The 17,531-nt window shown below is 39.0% G+C and overlaps 1 protein-coding gene across 1 annotated transcript in view; it reads left to right on the top strand.

Annotated features, from left to right (window-relative positions):
• Fn1 (fibronectin 1) overlaps window positions 1-17,531 on the top strand; it is a 70,568-nt gene that overhangs the window by 38,481 nt on the left and 14,556 nt on the right. Inside the window, exons 23-33 of the mRNA XM_013017678.1 lie at window positions 423-614; window positions 3,524-3,706; window positions 5,622-5,711; window positions 7,808-8,077; window positions 9,023-9,139; window positions 10,088-10,252; window positions 11,728-11,883; window positions 12,747-12,860; window positions 13,676-13,945; window positions 15,681-15,868; window positions 16,919-17,006. Coding sequence (XP_012873132.1) covers window positions 423-614; window positions 3,524-3,706; window positions 5,622-5,711; window positions 7,808-8,077; window positions 9,023-9,139; window positions 10,088-10,252; window positions 11,728-11,883; window positions 12,747-12,860; window positions 13,676-13,945; window positions 15,681-15,868; window positions 16,919-17,006 — 1,833 coding nt within the window. The remainder of the gene's footprint in view (window positions 1-422; window positions 615-3,523; window positions 3,707-5,621; window positions 5,712-7,807; window positions 8,078-9,022; window positions 9,140-10,087; window positions 10,253-11,727; window positions 11,884-12,746; window positions 12,861-13,675; window positions 13,946-15,680; window positions 15,869-16,918; window positions 17,007-17,531) is intronic.

Here is a 17,531-nt window from a genome sequence, read left to right as displayed (position 1 = left end):
AATATGTAAAAGTACATAGACTACAATCACCCTACTATAATGTACAACACTGGACTTTATTCCTCCCACTTACTTGTATTGAGGGACCGTCATCTAACATTTTCTATTTATCACCTTCTTTCTCCTTCCCAGTCTGTAGTGTCCACTACTCTCTTCTGTGAGATCAACTGTTTCATGAATGAGTGACAACATACAGTATTTATCTTTCTATAACAGGCTTATTTGTCTAAACAAGTTGTCTTAAGATTTTCTCAACTCTCAAGATCTGAACCTCAAGGGATTTGTGTGAGAATTGATTGACAGAACATTCTCCATAAATGTTCTTTTTCCTATTCCCCTGTGGTCCACCATCTTGAGTCTAGTTCAGTGTACTCTGAATCATAAATGCTCTATTTAGTAACTCCTCCCTCTGCTTTCTGCAGATATTACTGGCTATAGAATCACCACAACTCCAACAGATGGGCAGCAGGGAACTTCTTTGGAAGAAGTGGTTCATGCTGATCAGAGTTCCTGCACTTTTGAAAACCTGAATCCTGGCTTGGAATACAATGTCAGTGTTTATACTGTCAAAGATGACAAGGAAAGTGTTCCTATCTCTGATACCATCATCCCAGGTAATAGAAAAATAAGCTGTTATCCTCCAAGTGGCAGTTTCAATAGGAGTAGGGATTAGCATCTTAATCCCCAGGCAGTTAAATGGGTCAAAGATATTTGGGATTTAATTCCAACCTACCAACTATACTCTGTGAAACCACAAAGTCAAAGCAACTGTTTGGACAAAGGCTTGCTGTTAACACTGCTTTCCTGTCTGCTTCACTGGGATGCTTTTTGTTGCCATGGGTACATGATGAAGTGGCAGCCACAGCATTAACTCTGTACTGTTTGCTCTCGTGGAAATATTACTAAACAATGTCATGTGTCTGTACTCAGTGCTGGCAGGCTGAAAGTAATGTGGTAAATGCATCCCAATGGTACATTTGTGCCTGACTTTTACACTCCCTATCAATTTCAATGGTGATATGTAAAATAGTTTGTGTTTCCATATATAGACATTGAAATAGCACTTGGTTGACAGTATCCAATTCTTTATCTTGCAGCTTCAAATTTATTTTCATCTTAAAATCAGAAGGGAAAATCAAAGACAGAAAGAAAGAAGTAAAGTCCTTGCCTTTGGGGTATTCTTTCTTAAGAACTGAGAGGCAATATTGAAGAGGCCCATATAAGGACAGATTTCTCATTTGTCCAGTCTAAATGCACTGGATGTGTGTTTTCCCATTTATATCACTTGGTTTGTGTCTACTATGCTAATTAAATAACTGATTTTGAGTTTAAAATGTTAGCAAGGGCCTTTAACTCAGGACTCTTTGGCCCTGGCCTGTATGTGCTTTTTTTTTTTTTTTTTTTGTGGGTCATGGGGCCTGGGCCTGGGCACTGTCCCTCAGCTCTTCAGCTCTAGATGAGCACTCTACCTCTTGAGCTACAGCACCACTTCTGGTTTTCTGGATAAGAGTCTCATGGACTTTCTTGCCCAGGCTGGCTTTGAACCACAATCTTCAGCTCTCAGCCCCCTGAGTAGCTAGGATTACAGGTGTGAGCCACCAGCACCTGGTTTGTATGTGCTTTTGAATGGCACATTTCACTCTATACATTCATAATGCATTAGCATGATGGCCATAATATTTTGAGTTTTGTATGGTGGACAAACAATTCTTTAGCCATTTTTTTTAAAAAAAAACCTTCCTCATGCAAGCTTTTATTTTCCTATTAAAACAGTTGGGGATATATATATATATTTTTATAACAAACTGATACTTACTTTAGATATTATATGTCTAGGTTCTTAGAATGTTTTTAATATATGAAACAGGCCTATGATTTTTTGGAACTTGGAACATTTCAAAACTTGGAACATTTTAAAATGCAAGCAAACTGCTAAAAGAATATTGTAATTTGCTTTATTCTCCCAGGGAAGCAAATGATTCATGATTCTTAGGAAGTCTTTTCAGATAATTTGAAACAAATTGCATATTACCATCATTGCTTTACCATTCCTTCAATTTTACCACTGATGACCTGATGAACACTGCTTTATTTTTTTCCTCTTTTTTTTTTTTTGCTTCTATTTTCCTTCTGCCCTTTTCTTTGCTTTGTAACTTAATAGAGGTACCCCAACTCACTGACCTAAGCTTTGTTGATATAACCGATTCAAGCATCGGCCTGAGGTGGACCCCGCTAAACTCTTCCACCATTATTGGGTACCGCATCACAGTAGTTGCGGCAGGAGAAGGTATCCCTATTTTTGAAGATTTTGTGGACTCCTCAGTAGGATACTACACAGTTACAGGGCTGGAGCCGGGCATTGACTATGACATCAGCGTTATCACTCTCATTAATGGCGGAGAGAGTGCCCCTACTACACTGACACAGCAAACGGGTGAATTTTGAAAACTTCTGTTTGAGACACGGATAGTGTTGCATGCTGTCACCAGTCACTGTGGTTAAATCTGGAAGTTTCCAGGGAGAAGCCAGTGTTGGACCATATAGATTAAGATGGGATGGGTTGGGAGATAAGAAGTCTAGTACATGCACTAATCTACTTGGATGAAGACCTATGTAAGTCGCTTTCCATACACTTTACCACATACAGAAGTCCCGACACCCTTATCTATTAATTTCAAAGTAGCATAATAACTTAATCAAATTTGCAGACCTGGAGGGCTATTTTTTGTTAAAAAATATCAAACATGAATACCACATGGTATGATAAGCACTAGTTAATACTAAGAGATAAACTTCCAGAATATATTACGCCCTTTTTTTCTATCCTCTGATGAGCTTTATACCATGTTCCTTGTGATTAAGAACACATCAAAATTTAGGGTAGATTGCAAGGAGGTGGCCCCAGGTAGGAAAGAAAAATAAGCTTGGTAGGATTCTCGATTTTGTTGTTATCACAAGGCAAAGAACTCCTCTTTAACCACAGTCTGGGTACCAGCATGCAACATTTTAGAGGTTCTCTGCCCTGCATGGTAAGACACATATTGAGAACCAATATGCATGAACCCCTCCTACTTGTAAGTAGAATTTATTGAATGAGATTGTAGCTGTACTGGTAGTTTGTAGACATCTCACATCATGGAGAAAACTTAGAAACTTCCTCTTATTTTTTTGTCTGTGTGCATGTGTTTCCTTGGAAAGTACTGCTGTTTCCTTTCTGCTGTGTGGCAACTTAAGCCTCTTCAGCCTGCGGTAAAATTATCTTCAGTGGTATGATTTATGAACTTCGAATCAACCTATTTGAAATTACTCCGTCAAATACCTTGATGATGGCAGAAAGGTTAAAGGGGCCTAACAGTACTATGTGTCATAACACTATGAATTAGATTTAGAATTAGATTTAGATTAGATGAATTGCATGATTGTGACTGTTTCCTTTGTGCATGAAGTATTGGTCTTACCTTTCCAGCTATTTTTGTTCACTTTTGCTTTAAAGTTGTATTAATATCTTCTTATTTGAATCCAGCGGTCCCTCCTCCCACTGACCTGAGATTCACCAATATCGGCTCAGACACTATGCGTGTCACATGGGCTCCACCTCCATCCATTGAACTGACTAACCTCTTGGTACGCTACTCACCCGTGAAGAATGAAGAAGATGTGGCAGAGCTGTCCATTTCTCCGTTAGACAATGCAGTGGTCTTAACAAGTAAGCAGTCAAATATATTTGGTCACTAAGTCCTAACTTTCAGCATAGTGAATTCTGGAGTTCTTGAATAGAAGCAATTAAGAGGACAAGTTGCCAAAGAGCTGTGAACTAATCTCCAATTTTAATAGGCAACTCTGTACATTCTAAAGGATCTGATGTTTATTGTTTTCTTGATAACACGACTTCTTAAAAAAAAACATCTTGGACAACTTCATATTCTACTTCCAAATCAGCACATATCAAGAGTCTTGATATATAACTGAATCTAAATGTTCAGAGAGGACAAGTGAGAGTTGCAAATATGTGTTATATCTATTTTCTTGACTTTTCTCAGTGTCAGCAGGTAATCTATTTAGTATTTGAAAATTTAGGAATTGATTGTCTGGGATACAGCAGGATACTATGAAGTCAGAAGCTTAATTTCTACAGAAAAAAATATCTGTTTGCAGTATTTCTCAGAAGACGGTGAGGACTTGGGAAATGACTGACGCTAAATAAACAACGATTTGTGCAAGTTGTCTTTTTCTGGTTCCTATCATTTTGGAATGAGGCAGTTTTTCTTTTATTAAAAAGAGGAGGTTGCAACATGGTGCTGTTTTACATAAATATTTCTTCTGACTATTTCACATTATAGTAAAATGTGTAAGTACAACAAAAGAGTCCATGTAGGAAAAAATACCTTAAGATAGATTCCCAAAGAGTAGTTTGAAAACATCCCTTCTTTCTCAAGTATATTTTAGAAACTGAAGCACCAAGACAGCTGAGCTAAACAATGGTCTTGCCTTCCCACTTTGTGGCTGAGTGCTAGAGTGCCTTTATATCTGCATGATTGAGTCCATAGTGGCTATTTCTATTTTAGAACATTCTGGAATCAATAGTAACTGTATAATCCTCTGCTTCCAGTTGGCTGTAGCCTACCCAACACCTGTCATGTGTCAATCATATGTTCAGAGAACTTGGGTCCTAGTGCTATGACATCAAGGTAGCAATCTTCCCCTTACTAAAGTCACTACTATCCCATTTTATAGAAGCATCTGAAGCCTCTCATTCCCTCTTAGTCTGGAGCTTGTCCATACATTGCAGGAGCATCTTTAGAAAAGTTGATGGGTAGAGGAATGAGGGTTTTAGTGAGCAGGAGTGTAATGATTGGAAACAATTATTAAAAAAAGAATGCTCAGCGATGTATATTAAATTTTTAGAAAATATTCTTCTCTTATTTGAATATGACAGAACTCATTCTTTCCCTTGGGAACGGGGCTTTTTGTGTGTGTGTGTGTGAAGGTTAATTGTTAAGACCATGGACCTAGACCTGAATCAGCTCCTATATATGAGCAAGTAAATAAAAGAAAATAACTTCAGTATACCTCAGTTTTCTCCTGAGCAATGGAGATAACTGTGATAAACTAAATGTTCAGAAGTAAAGGTCCTGTTGAATATATTGATTGTTCATTATCTTGAATGCCTTAATGGTTCTACAAGTTCTTCATGACAAAGGGTATACATGTACACTTCAAATAAATGCAATATATTGTTGATAATAAAGCTGCTATAATGAATAGAAAACTAACTCATCAGGTTGTTGTGAGGAAGAAATGATAATGCATTGTGTCAAAATAAACAACAGATACACCATCAAGTGGTAAGAGAAATATTAGCTATATGTCCGTATGTAAATCTGGTTGAGTCACATTCAAAGAACTGGAACTGAGGGCAGGGATACAAGAGATTTTAGGACACAGGGAATCTTCTGTATTATCCAATTATAGGCCTTTTCCCCAGGTAGCAATTAGGTGTAATTAGACTAAGTGAGATTTCTAAATATCAGATAGCTCACGAGTTCAAATAGTTCGAGGAATGCTTTGTTTTCTCATGCTTTCAAGCACAATTTTAAATTAAGCCTCACTTGTCTTTTCAGATCTCCTGCCTGGAACTGAATATTTAGTCAGTGTCTCCAGTGTCTATGAACAACATGAGAGCGTCCCTCTTAGAGGAAGAGAGAAAACACGTGAGTCATGTGACCATATGCTTATCACATAGTTCTCACTTGCCAGTTTTAATAACAAAATGTGGTATTATATCTTTTTTTTTTTTTTTGGTTGGTTATGGGGTCTGAACTCTGGGCCTGGGCGCTGTCCCTCAGCTCTTCAGCTTAAGGCTAGCGCTCTACCACTTGAGCCACAGTGCCACTTCCGGCTTTTTTCTTTTTTTGCTTATGTGGTGCTGAGGAATCGAGCCCAGGGCCTCATGCATGCAAGGCAAGTGCTCTACCACTGAGCCACCTTCCCAGCCCCATGAGGTATTATTTCTAAAGTACATCTCCATCTTTTGCAATGGTGGTCTATGCATCATTGTTCTTAATTTCTATCACTAATCTTGAAAATTAAGAGACACCTTATCAATAATTCATAATTACTAATTATTAGTTAGCATTGCAGTCACTTCAGTTTCTATTTCCTACTTCCACATAGAAATGAAATAAGTCCAGAAACTTTGTTGGTTTTTCTTTAAAAATATTGGGCCACTGGTGGTTTGTGCCTATAATCCTAGCTATGTAGGAGGCTGAGATCTGAGGATCCTGGTTCAAAGTCAGCCCAGGCAGGAAGGCCCATGAGACTCTTACCTCTAAGTAACTACCAAAAAAAACCCAAAAATGGAGCTGTGGCTCAAGTGGTAGAGTGTTCTCCTTGAGCACAAAAGTTCAAGGACACTGCCTTCACCTTGAGTTCAGCCCCCTAGAATGGACCCCCCCAAAACAAAACAAACAACAACAACAAAGCACTTCTTATGATATCTTTTATTTCGTTAGGCAGTTTGGCATAATAGCTGACCTAAAACACTGTCATTGACTTCTAAGTATATTTCCTCCTTTACTAAGCCAATAAATTTGTGTATATTTTCTCCTTGGCAACACATTTTCTTACAAGAAAGGGGTTGAATAGAATCCCTTAAATATTATTTCTCTTCTTAACTATGAGTACTGTTTACCATTTTTCCCTTAAAAAAAAAATTCAACAGCCAGTCACCAGTGGCTCATGCCTCTGATTATAGCTACTCATAAGGCTGAGATTGTGGTTCAAAGCCAGCCTGGGCAAGTTCATGAGACTTTTATTTCAAATAACCACTACAAAGCTGTGAGTGGAGCTGTGGCTCAAGTGGTAGAGATCCAACCTTGAGTGAAAAACCTCGGGCAGACCCTGAGTTCAAGCCAACACAAAGGAAAAAATAAAAACGTATTCATTGGTTTATTTATGGTCCAATTGATTCCAAAAAGTAGTTAGGACTTTTCAGTCATATTTGAATATATTACTGAATAGAATTAGCAAATGTTGTATATAATACAAACAAAAAATACACTGGAAGTCCCAGAGAGGTTATTAAGTAAGTTGAATAGGAGATAAACACTGAATTCTTGGTTTTCTTTGTTAGTCGTAGGGCTTGAACTTGGGGCCTAGGTGCTGTCCCTGAGCTCTTATGCTCAATGCTAATGCTCTACCACTTTGAGGCAAAGTGCTAGCACTTTCCTGCCTGGGGTGGCTTTGAACCATGATCCTCAGATCTCAGTCTCTTGAGTAGTTAAGATTACAGGCATGAACCACTGGTGCCAGCTTCTTCTTATTTTTTTTTTAATGTACTACATTTTCACTCTAATTTGTCTAGTAGATTGTCTTTAGTTGGAAAGTTTTGTGTCTACCATTATTGTCATTCTCTTGACATATGTATCCTTTCTTGAGTATGGAAAGCTTCTTGAACATGAGCACGGGCAAGTCTTGCTTTGCTTTGAGTGACAAATTTGTAGGATAAAAATACTCCTTGAATGCTGAAGCACTTGAAAGTAGTAGCTCTTGAAATATTTTTGCATACCTGCTTTCAAGGATGACATGGAAGCTTATCATGACACACAGGTGATTTAGCAAGAAGAAAAGCATTAATGAATGTGTGAGTTGACATATTTTGAGTTTATGATTTTGCAATTCCGACGTGGTCAGTAGTGGATCACTGCATTGCTTGGTATGTTACTTCCTCTTACCTATCTAAGCTGGTGTCTCACTGTTTTTTTCTTTCTTTCTTTCTATCTTCATCCTCCCCTGGCTGGGAAAACAGGTCTTGATTCCCCAACTGGCATTGACTTTTCCGAGATCACTACCAACTCTTTCACAGTGCACTGGATTGCTCCTCGAGCTCCCATCACTGGTTACAAGATTCGCCACCATCCTGAACACTTTAGTGGGAGACCTCGAGAAGATAGAGTGCCCCCCAACCGCAATTCCATCACCCTCAGCAACCTCATTCCAGGCACGGAGTATGTGGTCAGCATTGTTGCTCTTTATGGCCGAGAGGAAAGCCAACCCTTAGTTGGCCAACAACCAACAGGTAACTTCTTTTTTGTCCACAAAGAAATTCAGAAGACTTGCCAAATCTGTTGGTATCTAGGGAATAAATAGCTCCATGTTGTCTGAATTATCAACTCCCCAAAACAGACCACCATTACAGACATAAAATGAGAAGGGATGGAGTGCTTGGCACTGCTCTAAAAGTTAAAATACAATCTTAGTGTAATAATGACAGTATTCTTGGGAGATAGATGCTGAAGTTCTTTTTTTGAGATGCTGAAGTTCTTTGGGGGAGAAGTAGCATTATGATAACCTATACCATAAATGGTTGAGAGAGAGAGAGCAAGACAGATGGGGTGGGAGAAAGGGAGTGTATATGTGGCAAATGTTTCCAAATAGCACAAACCTTAGTTTTATGTCTATGTGTGTGTGGATATGTGTGTGTGTACATGTGCATGTGCACAAGTGCCAGCCCTGGGGCTTGAACTCAGGACCTAGGCATTGTCCTTGAGCTTCTGTGCTCAAAGCAAGTGCTCTACCACTTGAGCCACAGCTCCACTCTGACTTTTTTGTGGCTAATTGGAGATAAAGAGACTCATAGACTTTTCTGTCTGTGCTGGCTTCAAAATGCCATCCTCAGATCTCAGGCTCCTAAAGTAGCTAAGATTATAGGGATAAGCTGTGGGTGCCTGGCCAGTTTCTATTGTTTTGTAAACTAATATTTCAAAATAAAAAATGTTGATGGGAAAAAAAGGCTTTGGTAAATACTGAAATACTGAATATTCAGCATTGTTTTTCTAATCACAATTTAAATACTTTCCTTGCTCTCTCACATTAAATGATTCCTGCTTTTATAATTTGCCTATTTAATGTAGCATTTGCATTTTTGTGTGAAGGATATATAAAAGACAATTGTCTAGAAAGTAAGAAAAAGAGACTCTGGGCATTGTTTGAAAAGGAGCAAACTTTCCTGTACTTTTTGTAGTTTCTGATACCCCAAGGGACTTGGAAGTCATTGCTTCAACTCCTACCAGCCTCCTGATCAGCTGGGAGCCTCCAGCAGTCACCGTGAGGTACTACAGGATCACCTATGGAGAAACAGGTGTGTTAGCTATGAGAGTCTACTTCACATTGACCACATCTGAATGTGTTGTGGGCAGTCCTGGAAACCCATTGGTGGAGATGGAATTGAAGAGCTATGGCTCAGCCTATTCATTGGACATTGCCATATCCCAAGACTATATATATATATATATATATATATATATATATATATATATATATATATATGTGTGTGTGTGTGTGTGTGTGTGTGTGTTTTAACTGGTTGTAAAATCTAGATTAAGAAGGTGTTTGTAGAATACAACTAGAGGGGGATGAACAGAGATAAAGGAAGAAAGGTCATAAATTGACAAATATATGATGACTAATGATGTATAATTTTGCTTTCTTCTTGCTTTTCTACTTTTGTGTGTGTGTGTGCTGCTTCTAGAAAGGCTTGAACTCAGGGCCTTGGCACTGTCCTTAAGCTTTTTTGCTTAGGACTTAGTGCTCTACCACTTGAGCTACAGATCCAGTTTTGGCTTTTTGATGGTTAATTAGAGATAAGAGTCTCTCTTGCCCAGGCTGGCTTTGAACTACAATGCTTCGATCTCAGCCTTCTAAGTAACTAGGATTACAGGCCTGAGCCACCAGTGCCTGGATGTAGTCTCTAATTTTTAACATAAACATGTTCTGTTGAAAAGTTTGAAAAGAATACAATATTGGTAATCCTAGGTTGCATAAAAAGCTCACCTTCATCTCCCTTTTAACATCAATTTACAATTAGTTCATGTTCACAAGGTAGCATTTCATGTTATATCATGCTTGTTAACTTCAATTTCCTACTCCATGCAGAAATACTCCTTCCTGTCCAATCTTTGTTAACAGCACAGTAGAAGGGAATAAGTAGTAAGATGTGATTTGCATGCTGCTTTCCATTGGTTAACTCATAAGTAATACCCAAGCAACCTGGAGCCCCTCCCATTCTCCATGGTCCATTTTTGTACAGGAGGAAATAGCCCTGTCCAGGAGTTCACTGTGCCTGGGAGCAAGTCCACAGCTACCATCAGCAACCTGAAGCCTGGAGCAGATTATACCATCACCTTATATGCTATTGTTGGCCGTGGGGACAGCCCAGCCAGCAGCAAGCCAGTTTCCATTGATTATCGAACAGGTACAGACTTCTCTCTGAGTGACACAGCCTGTGTATGTGTGTGTTTGTGTGTGTGTGTTGGACTAGGAGTAGACCCAGTGGCTTGTGTGCCCTAAAGTATACACCAGCCTTGATTTTCTTTTCTTTTCTCTTTTCCCTTTCTCTCTCTTTCTTTCTTCCTTCCCTCCCCTTTTTCTCTTTTTCCTTATCCTTTCCCTTTTTCTTTTTCTTTCTTTTTGACAGTACTGGGGTTTGGATTCAGGGCCACAAGACTTACTTGCTCATCTGGCACTCTACCACTTGAGACATAGTTGCAACCCTAAATTTTGCTGTTTTGGGTGTCTTTTTTTTTTTTTTTAAGAAGACAGACTCTTTTGGACTTTTCTTTGCCCGGCTGGCCTGAAACCTTGATTCTCTGGATCCCTGTCTCTTAAGTAGTTAGGATTATAGATTCACATGAGGCACATGTGATTTGTCTTTTTAATAAGACAAAACTTGTAGCTAACAGTACCTGCAGTGAACAGGTTTGAATCAAATATACAAGAAAGCACCTCAAAAGCAGAGATTTTGTCTGTTTGATTAATATGTCTTATGTACTTGTAATGAGTGAATGAGTTGATAAGGTAAAAGGACAAACACCTGCTTAGGATATATAAAATAAAGCAGTCATCTTAAAAGTAGTTTTAAGAGCCAGGCGCCACTGGCTTACGCCTGTAATCCTAGCTACTCAGGAGGCTGAGATCTGAAGATCACGGTTCAAAGCCAGCCTGGGCAGGAAAGTCTGTGAGACTCTTATCTCCAATAAAACACTAGAAAACCAGAAGTGGCGCTGTGGCTCAAGCGGTAGAATGCTCACCTTGAGCTGAAGAGCTGAAGGACAACGCCCAAGCCCATCTATTATCTGTGTTGATCCTAAGGCTTGAACCCTGGGTCTTGGAGCTATCTGAAGTTTTCTTGCTCAAAATTAGCACTCTGCCAGTTGAGTTATAGCTCCTCTTCTCTCTGGTTAATTGGAGATAAGATTCTCATGAACTTTGCTGCCTAGGCTGGCTTTGAATCAGGATCCTCAGCTCTCAGCCTCCTGAGTAGCTAGGTTTTCAGGTCTAAACCACTAGCACTTGGCAAAGTCTTCTTTTCAGTCATGGGCTTGAACTCTGGGCTTGGGCACTATCCCTGAGCTCTTCAGCTCAAGGCTAGTGCTCTGCCACTTGAGCCACAGTGCTACTTCTGGTTTTCTGGTGGTTCATTGGAGCTAAGAGTCTTGTGGACTTTCCTGCCCAGGCTGGCTTTGAACCGTGATCCTCAGATCTCAGTCTTCTGACTAGCTAGGATTATAGGCCTGAGCTACCAGCACCCGGGCCAAACTCTTTTCTTAAAAAAAAGAAGCACATAGAAGAACAAAAGTAGATTATTTGAATATACACCAGAAATTGAAACCAGGGTCTGTGTTTCAAGGGTTGGGATGTCACCAGCTTCTCTTTGTCTTTTGTTTGTAGAAATTGGCAAACCGTCTGAGATGCAAGTGACTGATGTTCAAGACAACAGCATTAGTGTCAGGTGGCTGCCTTCAAGTTCTCCTGTCACTGGCTACCGAGTGACTACCACACCTAAGAATGGCCAGGGACCCTCCAAATCAAAAACTGTGGGTCCAGGTAAGAATAACCAATTTTCTTTTTAAAACAGCCAGTTTGTCATAAGGAATACATTTCATGTACTATATTGGAGCGATCCCATTAATAATTCAGGGGCTAAAAACTAATGCCAACTTAACTCTCTGTTTTACAATACACGAATTTCTGGTTTTTCAAAACAATTCTGTTTACTTAAGCAATTATAACTGTGGTATTGTTTAGCATGCACATCAAGGAGAGAAGGATAGCTGGGTATTGATGGTTCACACCTGTAATCCTAACTACTCAGGAGGCTGAGATTGGAGGATGGGTACCAAGACTGCCCAGACAGGAAAGTTCATGACACTTCACTTATCTGTAGTTAGCTACCAAAATGTCAGCAGTAAAGCTGTGGCTCAAGTGACAGAGTACTAATTTTGAGCAAGAAAGCTCCAGACAGCTCTCAGACCCTGAGTTCAAACCCCAAGACTGACTGGTGCTTGCTCATGCAAGTGTGCAAGTGCACACGCACATGCGTGCACATGCATGTGCGCACGCACACACACACACACACACACAAAGAGGAGTCTTATAGTTCTGTTGCTTTTATTTTTATATGAAATATTTGTAAAATTAGTTAGATCTCAGGATCAAGGTTAATTTTGTCTTTGCTTTTCAGAGCAGGATTATTAATTGGGGTATTGTATCAAGTTGTAAAACCTCAGTGTGAGGTTTGTATTAGCAATGAAGGGTCAGTTTTTTTTTTCTTTAAGAGAAAATTGATATAAGACTCATTTTGCAAGTGAAATTCTTTTCTACTGTGTTCTTACTATCAAATTCTGGAAGCTGCTTGGATGGCTTTTACAGTGTATAAACACTGCATTTGCTTTTAACTCTCTTCGCAGATGAAACAGAAATGACCATTGAAGGCTTACAGCCCACTGTCGAATATGTGGTTAGTGTCTATGCTCAGAACCAAAATGGAGAGAGCCAGCCCCTGGTTCAGACTGCAGTGACCAGTACGTAACCAACACTGGCTTCCATTCCTGAAGTCAGATTCTGTTCTTGGTTATCTGAATGTCCTCTGTATATCTTTGGCAGTTTTATATAGGGAAGACCAATTGGTTAGCTCAGTAATATATTAGGCTGAGCCCTTGACAAATGCTTTTTCTTTTCTCAGTGCTAAGTAGTGAACATACGGGAACAGAAGTTGTGGCTCTGCCATAGTTTATTGCTGTGCTTTGAATTTTTCTTTTGCTCAAATGGCCCCAGCAAAAAAATCTTATTCACATATAGCAAATTTATAAGATATTTTGCTAGAGCCTTCTTTTCTATGACTGGCTGGTAAAGTTGACTGAAGTATGTCTTGTGGAGCTATTATGTTTGAAGGACTGTGGCTGGATCAAAATTTAATACAAATACTTAATGGAGAAAAGAAGAATTTAAGAGAAAATTAGAGCTATCTGAGTTTAACATTGAAAATCAACTTTACCAATCCAAAGCCATAGAAAACCCAGGTCTTTAGGACTAACATCACATTGCAAGAACCAATCTTGGTAGCAGAGCTTCAAGTTAATTTAAATCTCCATTTGGGGACAATCTTGCAGTGTGTCTACAACTCTTACATACACCATGTTTTAATAAGTAATGCAACGTTAAGTATTTTCTAAATCAAAAAAACCAATGTCAAGTAATTTTTCCATTTAATAGTGGGGTTAAGGGAATTTAATTCATCAGAGAAAATGGAATCTGCAGAACTGCTTTGCATGTGATAAAAATGCTTATTTCACAACTTGCTTTTCACATAACCTCTTACCATTAATTTGCCTAACAGACATTGATCGCCCTAAAGGACTGACATTCACTGATGTGGATGTTGATTCCATCAAAATTGCTTGGGAAAGCCCACAGGGGCAAGTTTCCAGGTACAGGGTGACCTACTCGAGCCCTGAGGATGGAATCCATGAGCTATTCCCTGCACCTGATGGTGAAGAAGACACTGCAGAGCTGAAAGGCCTCAGGCCGGGTTCTGAGTACACAGTCAGTGTGGTTGCCTTGCACGGTGACATGGAGAGCCAGCCCTTGATTGGAACCCAGTCCACAGGTATATCGTTGACTGCACCGCTCAGGTGTACATGGGAGCAGCGGCTTTATGCCTGGCTGACATTGTATTTTATTGGGCAATTGATTCCCATGTAAGGGGGAAAATAACTCTCTTAGGATAGACTCTTTTGAAGGAGAAACGATCATTAAGATTAATATTTAGTTGATAGTTAAATAATATCAATTGATATTTAAGTAAAATCAATTGGACAATTGATTCTCACGTAAGAAGAAAAGTAACATCCTCAGGCTCTTTTAGGAAAGACATTGTTGAAAGAGCAATGATAACACAGAATAATATTTAGGTGATATTTAAGTAAATAGTTCATAAAAAGAATTTGGAGTACCTTGACTTATTAAAAAAGAAAAGCCATATGTTAAAAGACTTGTGGCTCATGCCTGTATTTCTAGCTACTCAAGAGGCTGAGATCAAGGGTTGAAACCAGTCTGGACAGGAAAGCTCTTGAGACTCTTATCACTCATTAATCAACAAAAAGCCAGTACCAAGCCAGGTGCCGGTGGCTCATGCCTGTAATCCTAGCTACTCAGGAGGCTGAGATCTGAGGATCACGGTTCAAAGCCATCTTATCTCCAATAAACCACTAGAAAACCAGAAGTGGTGCTGTGGCTCAAATGGTAGAGCACTTGCCCTGAGCCGAAGAGCATATGGATAGCACCCAAGCCAAGTTCAAGCCCCATGACCGACAAAAAAAGCGAGTACCAAGGCATGGCTCAAGTGGTAGAGCACCAGGCATGAGTGAAAGAGTTGAACAAGACTATGAGGCAGTGAGTTCCAGTCCCAGAGGAAATGATCGAACAGAAAATTAAAAGATCATAAAGTGAATCATCTGAAGGTGATACTAAAATTGTAGATTATTTTCTAAGCTATGACACCCCATAAATCAAATCCAACCATAAATCAAAGAAAGATATTTCAGCATCATAGAGCTTACTCAGTAAAACAAACAAACAACAAGGTAGGGCAGCATGATCTGGGAACACTTGAATAAGAGCTTTCTTCCCTGGCTCTATAGCATGTGGTGGGGTATAATTTGCTTTAAAGTTTCAATTCAGACACATGGGAAACAATAATTTGAGCAAATGCTATCCACAATTCTTCATCCTCTTGTGCTTTATTTCTGGAGCTGAGTGGAATGCTAAAGGCGTGTCCTAGTGAAAGTCTAAACCATAGAGGTGACCATCTGTGTTACTGCTTTTTGCTTCTCTATCCTGCTTCTGTTGTGAGCCAGCATGAGTCCCAAATAAAAAGATAGTAAAACGTGTGTGTGTGTGTGTGTATGTGTATACATGTATATGTATATATGCATATATATACACACATACACACATATACATATATATTGCATAGAATACTCTGTGAAATGGTTTTCCATATAAAAATAAATTTACATAGGAATCAGCTATTTCTCATCTTTTCATACAAATAGAAACATAATCCTAGTGACCAGTAAGCCAATCTAATTTTTTATTTTATTTTTCTGTTTAAGGGATTGGGGAACCCTTTAAAAATCTAAAGCCTCTTGGAGTTTTTGAAATGTGGTGGATATGCAACATGTTATTTCAGCAAACACTTTCTTCACTTTGTAACCCTTCTTAATACTTTATTGTATTGAAATTTATCTGACTCTAAAAGAACAATCTATTCTTGTACTTCTTATTTCCCCCTTTTCTCCATTTCCTGTGAGAAAACCTCTAACGAATGACCATTCCAACAGCTATTCCTCCTCCAACCAACCTGAAGTTCACTCAGGTCACACCCACAAGCCTGAGTGCCCAGTGGACAGCACCCAATATTCAGCTCACTGGATACCGAGTGCGTGTGACCCCCAAGGACAAGACGGGCCCCATGAAGGAGATCCACCTTTCTCCTGATAGCTCTTCCGTGGTTGTATCAGGGCTCATGGTAAGAAGTGATTTCCCACCAGGCACTGGAAGTTTACACCTATAATCCTGACTACTCAGGAGGCTGAGATCTCTTTCCTTGCCTGGGAAGGAAAGAGATTCTTATTATCAATGAAACATCAAGAAGTTGGAAGTGGAACTTTGGCTCAGGTGTACAGTGTCATGGCCCTGAGTTCAAGCCCCAGTACTGGAATGTGCATGTGCGCATACACATAGACCTAGACACACAGACACACACAGTGACTTTCCATCATTAATATTCAAAAGTAGGTCATCTTTTACAGTTTATAAGATGGTAGAATATAATCTCATTATAAACTTTTTTCCCCATGGCATCAAATAATTTTAAATCAATAGAATTCCTTTATGTTGCCCTATGCCCTTTCTAGATGACTATTGAATAGGATTGTATATTAGCTTTAGATTTTGTGTAGTTCATTTTTACAAGGATTTTGCTTATTTTAAAACATTATATGTATGTAAGGGACAACACAGAATTTATGCATTTTTGTGAGCTGGCATATAATATTCTCCAGTTTGTACTAACCCATATCTACTTGACCCTCATTAAAACATTTTTTGTAATCCTTCTAGACATTATGCAGAAAACTAGCTAGGATCCTAAGAGATTGATAAATACCTTAATAATAGGCCAACTCTGGGTGAAACTACACAAAAGGGTTCAGAGATGGAGCAGCAAATTCTCTTTTCCCATCTGTGATCAGAAAAATTCTTAATTTGTACCTGTCAGATCATAAGGGGAAAATAGCAGGCTAATACCTCTTTTTCATTTTTATTTTTATCAGTTTAACATAAATGTGTAATTTTAAAGCTTAGTTGGGCATAAATCCTGAGCGTGTTTTTATTTAAGTCTCTTGCCAGTCATCTGTAAATAGGAATGTGAAATTAATCTAGGAGTTTACAGTGCTATATGTTGCTAGTTTATAAGTATTTTCTTTCTTTTATAACCACTGGAGTTACCTGATGCTTTAGTGAAAGTTTAGGTATCATGCAATGACACTGCAAAAGCTTACCGTGTCCTTATTTCTAGGTGGCCACCAAATATGAAGTGAGTGTTTCTGCTCTTAAGGACTCATTGACAAGCAAACCGGCCCAGGGAGTGGTCACCACTCTGGAAAGTAAGTAATCAAAAGTTTTAATACTGACAAGAATTAGTGAATGAGATCTTTGATCACTAAGTTAATCATGGAGGGAATCTTGATTTTTTTTTAAACATGGATGTTGTCATTTCTCTTTTTGAATGCTGCCATTAAGGCACCTTCAGAAAATGGCTTACTGGACTAAGAACGAGAATCACTGCTTGTTATGATGACATGGATTAGGGCTGCCAAACAGATGATGCACTATTTGTCAGAATTTTTCATAGGGTTGAGTTTGGGAAGGACACAGGCTCTTGCTGTATTTTAACAGTGCAGGAATAAGGAGACCAACATGAGCTTGGATTTTTAGTTCTCCCCTGCTGTATGTCAATAACCTGCCATATGCGTTTTCCCCAAGGACATGAAGTGTCGGTTTTGCCATCTATAAACCAAGGATAAAATAGAGAAAAGATATGAAGCCTTATAAAAACGACAACATGCCAGCAATAATATTAGCCACATTATATATAATTGCTGGCTGTGTTATTGTAATTCCTGCCACAT

The sequence above is a fragment of the Dipodomys ordii genome, unplaced genomic scaffold, assembly GCF_000151885.1.
Source record: "Dipodomys ordii isolate 6190 unplaced genomic scaffold, Dord_2.0 Scaffold1, whole genome shotgun sequence".
NCBI classification, from domain to species: domain Eukaryota; kingdom Metazoa; phylum Chordata; class Mammalia; order Rodentia; family Heteromyidae; genus Dipodomys; species Dipodomys ordii.
This window is presented reverse-complemented; position numbering and strand designations above follow the sequence as displayed.